Source organism: Bubalus bubalis, chromosome 4 (assembly GCF_019923935.1).
Source record: "Bubalus bubalis isolate 160015118507 breed Murrah chromosome 4, NDDB_SH_1, whole genome shotgun sequence".
Taxonomy (NCBI): Eukaryota; Metazoa; Chordata; class Mammalia; order Artiodactyla; family Bovidae; genus Bubalus; species Bubalus bubalis.
This window is the reverse complement of record NC_059160.1, coordinates 123,547,106-123,559,412: the sequence shown is the minus strand read 5'-3', so window position 1 is coordinate 123,559,412 and position 12,307 is coordinate 123,547,106. Positions and strand designations below refer to the sequence as shown.

General features: G+C 41.2%; 1 protein-coding gene across 1 annotated transcript; it reads left to right on the top strand.

The window, feature by feature from the left end:
* Nucleotides 1-80: 80 nt before the first annotated feature.
* Nucleotides 81-4,548, top strand: EXOC8 (exocyst complex component 8). Its single transcript, XM_006055537.3, has one exon. The coding sequence runs from the start codon at nucleotides 81-83 to the stop codon at nucleotides 2,256-2,258; it is 2,178 nt and encodes a 725-aa protein (XP_006055599.1). The 3' UTR covers nucleotides 2,259-4,548.
* Nucleotides 4,549-12,307: the final 7,759 nt, after the last annotated feature.

Here is a 12,307-nt window from a genome sequence, read left to right as displayed (position 1 = left end):
TGTCCCGGCTTGGGTGGGCCTCCACAGCGGCGGCACCCGCCACGGCGGTAGTGACAGGGGCTGCGTGAGTCCGGGCGGCGATGGCGATGGCGATGTCAGACAGTGGGGCGAGCCGCCTGAGGCGGCAGCTCGAGTCGGGGGGCTTCGAGGCGCGGCTGTACGTGAAGCAGCTCTCACAGCAGTCGGACGGGGACCGGGACTTGCAGGAGCACCGACAGCGCATCCAGGCGCTGGCGGAGGAGACGGCACAGAACCTGAAGCGCAACGTCTACCAGAACTATCGGCAGTTCATAGAGACGGCCCGTGAGATCTCTTACCTGGAGAGCGAGATGTATCAGCTCAGCCACCTGCTGACGGAGCAGAAGAGCAGCCTGGAGAGCATCCCGCTTACCCTGCTGCCTGCTGCCGCTGCCGCGGGCGCCGCCGCCGCCTCTGGAGGGGAGGAAGGAGGAGGTGGCGCGGGGGGCCGCGACCAGCTCCGGGGCCAGACCGGCTTTTTCCCCAGCCCCGGGGGCGCCTCCCGGGACGGTTCTGGGCCAGGCGAGGAAGGAAAGCAGCGAACCCTCACCACCCTGCTTGAGAAGGTGGAAGGCTGCAGGCACCTGCTGGAGACGCCGGGACAGTACCTAGTGTACAATGGTGACCTGGTGGAATACGAGGCGGACCACATGGCCCAGCTGCAGCGGGTGCACGGCTTTCTCATGAACGATTGTTTGCTGGTGGCCACCTGGCTGCCACAGCGGCGGGGAATGTATCGTTACAACGCCCTCTATCCCCTAGATGGTTTGGCTGTGGTCAATGTCAAGGACAACCCACCCATGAAGGACATGTTCAAGCTGTTAATGTTTCCCGAGAGCCGTATTTTTCAGGCAGAAAATGCAAAAATCAAACGGGAGTGGCTGGAAGTGCTGGAGGAAACCAAGAGGGCCCTCAGTGAAAAAAGACGCAGGGAACAGGAGGAGGCAGCGGCCCCTAGAGGGCCACCCCAAGTGACCCCCAAGGCCAGTAACCCATTTGAGGACGAAGACGACGACGAACCAACTGTTCCCGAGATAGAAGAAGAGAAGGTGGACCTCTCAATGGAATGGATCCAAGAATTGCCTGAAGACCTGGATGTCTGTATTGCCCAGAGGGACTTTGAAGGTGCCGTTGATCTCCTGGATAAATTGAACCATTACCTAGAAGACAAGCCCAGCCCACCTCCTGTAAAAGAACTAAGGGCGAGAGTGGATGAGCGTGTCCGCCAGCTCACCGAGGTACTAGTTTTTGAACTCTCCCCGGATCGGTCCCTGAGAGGTGGTCCCAAGGCGACCCGCAGGGCAGTTTCTCAACTAATCCGACTTGGCCAGTGCACGAAGGCTTGTGAGCTGTTTTTGAGAAACAGGGCGGCAGCTGTGCACACTGCAATACGCCAGCTTCGCATTGAAGGGGCCACCTTACTCTACATTCATAAGCTGTGCCACGTCTTCTTTACCAGCCTTCTGGAGACGGCCAGGGAATTTGAGACCGACTTTGCAGGCACCGACAGTGGCTGCTACTCTGCCTTTGTCGTCTGGGCGAGGTCAGCCATGGGCATGTTCGTGGATGCTTTCAGCAAGCAGGTGTTCGACAGTAAGGAGAGCCTCTCCACGGCAGCCGAGTGCGTCAGAGTGGCGAAGGAGCATTGTCAGCAGCTGGGCGACATCGGACTCGACCTCACCTTCATCGTCCACGCCCTTCTGGTGAAAGACATCCAAGGAGCCTTGCATAGCTACAAAGAAATCATCATCGAAGCCACTAAGCATCGCAACTCCGAGGAGATGTGGAGGAGGATGAATTTGATGACTCCAGAGGCCCTGGGGAAACTCAAAGAGGAAATGAAGAGCTGTGGGGTGAGTAACTTTGAGCAATACACGGGGGATGACTGCTGGGTGAACCTGAGTTACACCGTGGTTGCCTTCACCAAGCAGACCATGGGCTTCTTAGAAGAGGCACTGAAGCTGTATTTCCCAGAGCTGCACATGGTGCTTTTGGAGAGCCTGGTGGAGATCATTTTGGTTGCTGTTCAGCATGTGGATTACAGCCTTCGGTGTGAGCAAGATCCAGAGAAGAAGGCTTTCATCAGACAGAACGCATCCTTTCTGTATGAAACAGTCCTTCCCGTGGTGGAAAAAAGGTTTGAGGAGGGTGTGGGGAAACCTGCCAAGCAACTCCAGGACCTGAGAAATGCCTCCAGACTGATTCGAGTGAATCCCGAAAGTACAACGTCAGTGGTCTGACACCTGGACCTGTTTATATGTAGCCGTATAGATTGCTTATATATTATTTATATTTATATTAAGTTGTATTAGCATATTCTTTATACTCTCAAACACATCTTGAAAATAAAAGATGCTCTCTCAGATAGAAATGCAAAATCAAAAGAAAGAAAAAAAAATGTTAAGCCCATACAACAAAAACAGTGGAATTACTAAAATAACTAATATGCCTTCCTTTTAAGTTATGCTAACTCTCTAGTGAATATATTGTCACAGTATAGCGTTTCAGCTTATCCTTTGACTCAACACACTTGCTCACAGTATAGATTATGCGGCGCAGATAGAACAGTACCTGTAAATACACAGAGTATGTGGCGAAAGTCTCCCAGTGCACTGAAATGTTAGGTTTCTGAAAGGATACAGTGCCATATAAAACACCCTGCTTCATATTCTTCTGGACCATAAAATTTGTTTGAACAATTTGGGGGAGAGGAAGGAGTTGAGAAAATTGGCTTTAGGGTAAACTTTGGTCAACAGAATTCCTTCATGAACGTAGCTAGTGTGTGGAGTCTAATACTCGAGTCCTTACAGTTCTCAAGAAGAAGCTTTTGTAAACACAGTCTAGCAAGCATTTACAACCTGATTTAAATGGTTCATTAGTTGTAGCTGCTAGTTAGCAGCTTGATAACACTTGATTTGGGTGCATTTACTTGAAAATCTAAAGAACTGTGTTAAAATTTTTTTTGTACATATTTCTGAGTTGTCTGAAGTTCCAGCTGGAGCTTTTTTCCTTGTCATGTTAAGAATAATAAAGATAACAAGACACATTGTTAAGATAACCCACTTTTAGTATGGGTTACATAAAGTGACTCAGACTTCATGCAAATGAGAGAAAAGTTTTCATTGAAATACTTAACTTGGATTTCAGGGTCTGGGTGGTTAGGAAATTAGGGAAAATCATATGCAGACCCCATAGCATTCTCAAGTGTGACTGCTTTGAGCAGAGATTTGTTTTTTGTGGCTAAGAGGAAAACAGAAAAGTGCCCATTAAACTATTGTATCTATTGTATATTGATTATATGGCCTTCCTCATACTTAGAAACTGCTAAGACCTGTTTTCCCCCAGCTTCTAGTTATCATTCTTGTCCATAAGTGTCATTTCTGATGTCAGTGACTTCAAAAGGTCATTTCTTTTATCTGAATGAAAATAGTGGTATTAAGACTGTGGAAATTATGTAAAACCTGAAATAGTTTCTAATAGCAGCTGAGGGTTGTAAAGCTCCTTGACGTTAATTACGCATATGCCAGACAAACCTCTTATTTTCTGTTTAGCTGTGCATATTTAAAAGGTTGAAAATCATTTCTTTGACTAAATTTTTTCACATAACTTTAGCATTTTCTAGATAATAACTATGACTGGATATTTCAGTTGATCAAAAACAGTTGTAACCTGCCTTTTGTTTTTTTTAAGATCACTGGAAACTTGAATTTGATAAAAATTTTATGCCACTTGAAGTTTCTAAAATTATATTGTATGAAACATGTATTGTGTAAATATTTGATGCTGGGTTCATGAAATGATACTTCTGAAATCAAAACTTCTCTTACAGCATGAAGTTGCAGAAACCTCAGTGTGTATACTCAGATATTCAAATGGTTGCCTCCATAGAATTGTCTGCTTTTTAAAACTGGAAGTACAGAATTTTCTTCTGGTAAAAGTTGTGTGTTCCTCAAAGTTGTAGCTGGAGGAAGTATGCTGTTGGAGAATCAGTTAGCTGATTGATTAAAGAGCATTGATGTTGTAACGTGCCTTTGTGCCAAGACAGGGCAATTTCACTGCATTCCTCCAAGTGGGGTCAGAGCTCTAGTTCTTGTTTAATTAGACTCCAAAACAAGGTCTAAAAATTGAATGCAGTTAGAGATTGCCCCCAAATCTAGTACATACTGTATTATACCACTTACATGTTGGTTGCCTTTTCTCAATTGCTTCAAACATAACACTGTCACTTGAGCTTGAAATCAGACTTGAATGAATTAATTACTGTTGAAAAAAGACGCCCTGTGGAATTAAGTCTCTTTTTGATTAAAGCCTCATTTCACTTAAGTGCTGAAAACTCATTTATTTTTGTTTCAAATACTACCTGTAGTTGTTATCAGCACTAGTATTCTGCAGCTTGCTTTCTTGGGATTGGGAATTCAGGACTTGACATGTAGTATAAAATCAGTATGTGTATGTTTTGCTTATTGGTATGCTGTGATCTGAGGGAATCTGAAATGTCTTACCAAAATAAAGCTTACATTTTTTCTTACACTGGGTAAAATTGATTGATGTTACATTGTTATATATTCATTTCTTTTCTTTAATGATTTAATATTCTTATGTTCATGTTACTAAAATGTTTTAAATGCCTAGGTTTTTATGTTTTGTTTTTCTATATGGGGATAATAGGTACAAAACCATTAGCTAATTTAAGTAAGTGTTCTGCTACTATCAGAACTGTGAATTGTCAAATCGCACATTTTTAGGATTCCCCTGAATGGGAGTCAGATATACAAAATATGAATTTACTCAAAGTGGGTTTTGTAGCTTCTGCACATCTTTAAATGAAGAAAATATAATGTGGGCTATATGACCTAAGAACTTGGGTCACAAATGACAAAAATCTCCTTTTTTAAAAAAATAATATGTGGATACTGCAGAAACTATCACATTTAATTGACTTAACAGTATTTATCAAGTAACTTAAGTATTTATTAAGTATTAAGTATTTATCAAATACTGTGCCTCACATTGACTAAAATATGGGGTGGGGAGGACAGGATAAAGTTAAGTGTGTTTTCTCTTAATGTGTTTAAAAACTGGAGAAAATAGAGAATAAAAACATTGAAACAATAAATTAGCAAATTAAAGGCAAAATTGTTGCAAGCTGAATTAAGCAAAATTAATTTGAATAATTGCAAACTGTGTTAAAAAAAAAAAAAAAAGACTGAAAAACCTGTGTGTTGTAGTTTAAGTGCCTTGGGAGTGCTAAGAAGGAAGAGTGCAGTGTTATTCTGAGGAGTCTGGAAAGGCCTCGTGGAATCGTTGGCTTTAGAGTCGGTCCTGGAAGGGACAAGGTTTAGGTGTGCAAGGAAGATGGGCATGCAAGCATGAACAGAGACACGCAGCGGACAGTCTTGTGAAGTAACGTGCCACCGCCATTGCAGACGGGCTAGATTCAAGGTGAGGAAAGCTGTAATTCATCCCTACTAATTCATCCCTGCAGAAGGTATGGAGTAAGAAGTCCACATCATCACGCCCAGACCCCTAGTGACCCTCAGCAGGGGTGCCACGGGTAAGAGTTTCTCGTAATGTTTTCCCCAGAAATTGGACCATACGGCACCTACTGTTTGTCTTGCTCTCACATGAGTGTTACCAGTTCAGTACTTCTCATATCTCAGTGCACCTCCCCAGGTTGGGCTTTGTGACTGAACAGCACTCTGTCACATGAATGGGTCTGTCAGGCTTGTGCGTTTTCTGATTACTTTGCTGTCTTCAGGGTATTTTCAGAATTACCAGAAATCCTGAAAAAAGCTGTGCATGCATCTTTGCTTACTTGTGTGATTATGTCTTAGGAAAGATTTATCAAAATTGTTCAGCCAAACCATACATTTTAAATTTAGGTAAAACATTGTCAGATTGCTGGTCAGGCAGGTCGCACCATTTTACCTTCTCAGCAGTGTGGGAGAACACCTGCTTCCCCAAATGTCACTATTTACTCACTCACTACTTTTCGTCATTCACTGTTTAATAAGATTATTCTGATTAGTAATAACATTTATTCTTTACTCATCTGTGAAAAATCTTACTGTGTTTTCTTTGCAATTTTTATGAGTGAGTTTCAGCAACCTTGTATATCTTTCTTAAGCTCTGTAAATGTCTTTTGTCATTCTTTTCTTTGATGATCTTTGTATTATGATTTTGTAGTTTATAGTATAGTGAAGAAATTAATTTTCATGTATACTGTGTTACAGATTTCCCCCTAGTTTGTCATTTATTCATCTATGTATTCATTCATGTATTTATTTTCAGAGTATAGTAAATGTTAATTTCTTATGAAGCCACATTTATCTGAGTTTTTTTCTGTGTGATTTATAAGGTTTCTATTAGGTTTTGAAAGGCCTTACTCACTTTCAGATTTCAAAAACATTCATGCTTTTCTTTTAGTAATTATATTTTAATACTTGAAATTTTGCTCCATCTATCATTTGTTTTAGAGTGAAGAATAATGTAAGAATCCCATTTCCTCACAAATAATTAGCAAATTGTTGCAGTAATTTTGAATCATCCTTTTTCCCCCACTTAACCTGAAATGCTATTTTAATAACATATTACATTTATTAGATGTGGATCGGAGTATACTTTTAGGCTCTATATTCTATTTTACTGATACAGTAAATTCACTTAAGTCAGTTAATAGCACTGATTTCTGTGCTATTAACAATCTTAATTGTAGATTTATAATTTGACAGCTGGTACAACTGGTCTCATTCTTTTGCTGTTTCAGTTTTTTTCTAAGTATTCTCACATATTATTATCCAATTTTAAATAATTTAATAACATTCCTTACCATCCTGCCAAACAGTTGGCATTTTCATTGAAATAATCTCAAATGTAATTTAGGGAAGTCTGACATCTTTATAATTTTGAATCTTCTTATTTTATTTCTTTATTTTATTCCTATTTTATTTATGCAAGGGTACTTTTATATCTCAGTAGCATTTTCAAATTTTCTTCAAGTAGATCTTGTACATTTGTTGGTGAATTTATTCCTTGGTACTTCATCTGTTAATACTTTTGTGAATGAATCCATTATGTTTTCTGATTGTGTGTAAGAAATGTACTGATTTTAGTTTTCTGGGGTTTCTTTTTTAGAGTTTTCCAGTGTGTAATCATATCACCCAAGATGTGATTCTAAAGATAATTTTGCCTCTTAAATTTTTATACATCTTATGTAGTTCTCTTCATATCCTGTATTAAATTGAACACCTAAAACTATATTAAATTATAGTTTTTGCTTGATGTTAATATAAAGGAATTAGGAATTATAGTAGATACGTATCTACTAGAAGTTTTTTTTCCTGTTGTTCTCAAAACATGATGTTGGCTTTTGGTCATTATGTTAAAGAAGTGATCATGTATTTCAGTGAACTAAGTGTTGCGGTTTTAATTTTTTTAAGGTCAAGAATGCATGTTGAATTATCAAATGAATCTCAGCACCTATTTAGAGTTTTTTTCTCCTTTTTCATATTAATTTGGTAAGTTTTTAGGAAAGATTTCCTAACACTGAATCATACTTCACTCTATGAATTAATTCTATCCTGTTGTAACAACATAATTCTTTTAATATACTGCCTGATTCTAGTGAATATTTCATTAGCATTTTTGCATTGATATCCAATGCTCATGTCATTCATGAGGTGAGTGCAACATGATAATGATGGTGACGTAATGAGACATATCCCCATTCCTTTTGATTCCTGAACAATAAGAATGAAAAATCATACAGTGTGACACAGGTGACTTGTGTCACTTCAAGTATGAGCCTCCCTAAGCTGTTTGGACGGTCAGAGCTCTTAAAAAGAGTAAAGGATCCCATTGAATCTCATCCCCATTTCCAACTGTGTCAGCGATATACAGGATATGTAAATATATGCATGTTAAAAACATTATATATTGAGAAACAGGTATGTTTCATTAGCACAGAATATTTGCATTTCATTTTTTTGCCATCAACTTGCCTAGAGCAGTGTTGGGCATAACATTAATGATAAAAGCTTAGTAAATAAATGCTATTGAGTGCATTTCTTTAATAACTAATGACAGTTATAATTTATGAGGCTTCTAGTTTGCACCACCTTTTGTTACATGCTTGATCTCATTTGATCCTGACAATAACCTGGAAAATAGGTATCATTATACTCCTGGTACCGATGACGCAGGGGTAGCCAGACAGCTGGCCGAGGTGTTTCCCCACTGAGTGGCAGGCCATGCTCAAGTCCAGGTCCTGGGCCCAGTTTTTTCATTCTGTCATGAACCAGACCATTACTTATATCAGAATCATTTCAAATTGGTATTTCTAAGTAAACTTTCTGAAGACAAAATTATTTGAGGCATGTGTCTGAATCAATAAGAATGACAATATTTGTGTGAAAAAAATTCAAGTGTGACAAGCAATGTGTGAACCTGCCTTTGGAGGACAATTGATCAACAATTACTATGTTCCAGACTGTGCGGTAAGCCCCCTTAACAGATGATTTATTCTTCACATCAGTCTGTGAAGGAATTTCAATTTTTTGAAGTTAAATAATTGGCAAGTAATCCAGTCTACAAGGGGGTCCCTAACTAAGTGGGACTTGAACTCAGAGGACATTCCTCTAAGCTCTAAGTCAGAGGTCCCTGACTTTCTTGGCACCAGGGACTGTCTTCATGGAAGATAATTCCATGGACTGGAGTAGGGGAGTGGGGTAGCAGAGATGGTTTGGGAATGATTCAAGCTCGTTACATTTATTAAGCAGTTTACTTCTATTTATTACATTGAGATATATAATGAAATAATTACACAACTCACTATCATGCGGAATCAGTGCATCACTGCCTCAGCTCTACCTCAGATCATCAGACATTAGATTCTCGTAAGGCACATGCAACCTAGATCCCTCTCATGTACAGTTTCCAGTAGGGTCCGAGCTCCTTTTAGAATCTAATGCCACCATGAATCTGACAGGAGGCAGGATGCAGGCAGTAATGTGAGTAACGGGGAGTGACAGTGACAGGTGAAGAAGCTTCAGTTGCTCGCCTGCCACTCATCCCCTACTATGCAGCCCAGTTCCTAAGAGGCCGGACCAGTACTGCTCTGTGGCCCAGGGCTTGGGGACCCCTGCGCTAAGTCATTGAGCTGTGTGATTGGATTCTGTCTGATGTTGACATCTCACCAGGATAGGTTGCTCTTTTTCCAAAGGCTTATCTGTACACATTCTGGGTACTCTGTTAAAATTATAGGTACTCCGTTACGTCAGAGGATATTTTTTTAACTTCCTTGAATTAAGTTGCAGGTTTGAGTTAATGAGATAGTTACAATAAGACTATTTTCACTAATCACAAGATGTACATTGTTAAGTTCTGAGTGAAAGAAAGTGAAGTCGCTCAGTTGTGTCCAACTCTTTGGGACCCCATGGACTGTAGCCTACAAGGCTCCTCCATCCTTGGGATTTTCCAGGCAAGAGTACTGGAGTGGGTTGCCATTCCCTTCTCCAGGGGATCTTCCCAACCCAGGGATCGAACCCGGGTCTCCCGCACTATAAGCAGACGCTTTACCTGAGCCACCAGGGAAGTCCAAAAAGGTTGTAGGGGCAGTCGTCCCTAGAGGAGGACTAGTCTTCAGTTAAGGGTATATGAGTAGCTGTGCTCCCCTGCTAGAACCTCCAAACAAGCTCTCAAGTTCTGAGTAAGAGTGATATTAAACAGTCTCAAACACGCAGAAACTGCCTTGGGGATTAAAATGCTTGTGACTGCTCCCTGCAGAGGTGAGGGAGGCTCCTAAGCCACTGGGTAGGTGTCATTTAAGTAGGAAAGAGCTTCCCTTGTAGCTCAGTTGGTAAAGAATCTGCCTGCAATATAGGAGAAGAAGAAGAAGAAGTGAAGTCACTCAGTCGTGTCTGACTCTTTGCGACCCCATGGACTGTAGCCTACCAGGCTCCTCCATCCATAGGATTTTCCAGGCAAGAGTATTGGAGTGGGTTGCCATTTCCTTCTCCAGGGGATCTTCCTGACCCAGGGATTGAACCCAGGTCTCCCGCATTGCTGGTAGACGCTTTACCGTCTAAGCCACAATACTTTCTTCTCAATACAGGAGACCTGGGTTCAATTCCTGGGCAGGAAAATCCCCTGGAGAAGGAAATGGCAACCCACTCTAGTATTCTTGCTTGGAGAATCCCATGGACGGAGGAGTCTGGCGGGCTACAGTCAATGGGGTCTCAAAGAGCCAGACACGACTTAGGGACTAAACCTAGGACTAAACCTTAGGAAAGTTGCAGGAAAAGAGCTGTGTTTCTCATGTCACACTTTATTAGTTTTGCCTGATAAGTTGATTTCAGACTATTATACCAGCTAAACATATGAAGCAAAGTTACATAAGCCAAACCAGAATTAATAATTACCATAAACTGATTCACTGGATAATTTGAAATTACAGAATTATTCCAGGGCTTCCCAGGTGTCTCAGTGGGTGAGGAATTTGCCTGCAACACAGGAGACACAGGACACGCGGGTTCAATCCCTGTATTGGGAAGATCCCCCAGAGGAGGGCAAACCCACTCCAGTATTCTTGCCTGGAGAATCTCACGGACAGAGAGGCCTGGTGGGCTACAGTCCTAGGGTCACAAAAAGTCGGACACAACTGAGCGACTGAGCATGCATGCACAAGCCCTTTAACCTAGCAATAATACACTTCTTTGCCTACTTCCTAAAGCAGATTTACCCATTAAACAAATGTATGTGATTTATGAACTTTTTAAAATTTTTAATTGGAGGATAATTGCCTTAAATTGTTGTGTTGGTTTCTGCCATACATCAACATGAACCAATCACAGGTAGGCTTTTAGGATTGGAACCCTGAAAGTCAAAGAAAAACCAGAAATAAAAGAGGCTGTCAAGGGACAGAAGCTGAGGATGGACTCATCATAAACCATAGATGAAGGGGATTTGTGGTTGCTAGTTCCTCCAGTGAACAGCCAGAAGCAAATGCCAAGTCTTTCACTGAGGATATAAAATTCTCAAAGAGTCTGTAACTTTTTTATATACAGTGTTTAGTCCTCAAATAAAAATAGTGAGATCTATGAAAGAGACTGTTTGATTAAAATGAAAGCGAAACAATAGACAATAGAAACAGACTTAACAGAGGATCCAGATAAAAGAGTTATCAGGCACAACTTTAATATGTTCTCAGAAATAAATGACAAAATTCAGAGTTTCTCAGAACCGGAAATGAAAAAGCCAACACACAAAATAATGAAATGGAGAGCCTAGAGCTGTAAAACTCAAAACCTGAAATTGAGAACCAATAGATTGAGTTAAGAGAAAATCAGATGCAGCATTATTGAACTGGAAGATAGGTTAAAGTGAAAGTAAGTGAAGTCGCTCAGTCGTGTCCGACTCTTTGCGACCCTGGGATCAAACCCAGGTCAAACCCAGGTCTCCTGCACTGCAAGGCAGATGCTGAGAGAGTCATTTCCTAGGCAGGTTGATAAGGAGTCTAGGGGTCCCCAAGGAGAGAGGGGTCTGGAATTCTCAAGGAGGAAGAAAGGACAAACTTTTTTTCTTTCTCCACATTCCTTAGGATTATATAACAATAATGTATCCTGCCTGAGGACAGTCTTTGGATTAAACCTTCTGGCTAATTCTGTTATCTTAAAATGTAAATTATGGGAGTAGGTCTGATGAGGTCTTTACAACCTCCAGATATTCTTTGTATTCACTGAAGAGTATATAACTTCATTGTTAACACTAGCAAGCGGGTACTCTTTCTGCCCCCCTTCTGATGCCTATGTCAGAAGCTTTCTCTATCCCCTTTATACTTTAATAAAACTTTATTACACAAAAGCTCTGAGTGACCAAGCCTCGTCTCTGGCCCCGGATTGAATTCTTCTCCTCCAGGGGCCAAGCATCCCGGTGTATTCGCGTGATTCAACTACAACCTTTCAATGCTTTACCCTCTGAGCCACCAGGGAAGACAGATTAGAAGAAGGTATTGTGGCTCAGACAGTAAAGCATCTACCCACAATGTGGGAGACCTGGGTTCAATCCCTGGGTCAGGAAGATCCCCTAGAGAAGGAAATGGCAACCCACTCCAGTACTCTTGCCTGGAAAATCCCATGGATGGAGGAGCCTGGTAGGCTACAGTCCATGGGGTCGCAAAGAGTTGGACACGAATGAGTGACTTCACTTCAATTCAGACATAAGGTATTCAGCACTAAGGAACTTTTACAAGGGGCTATCAACAACATTTAGAATGTGGATAATTAGAACCTCA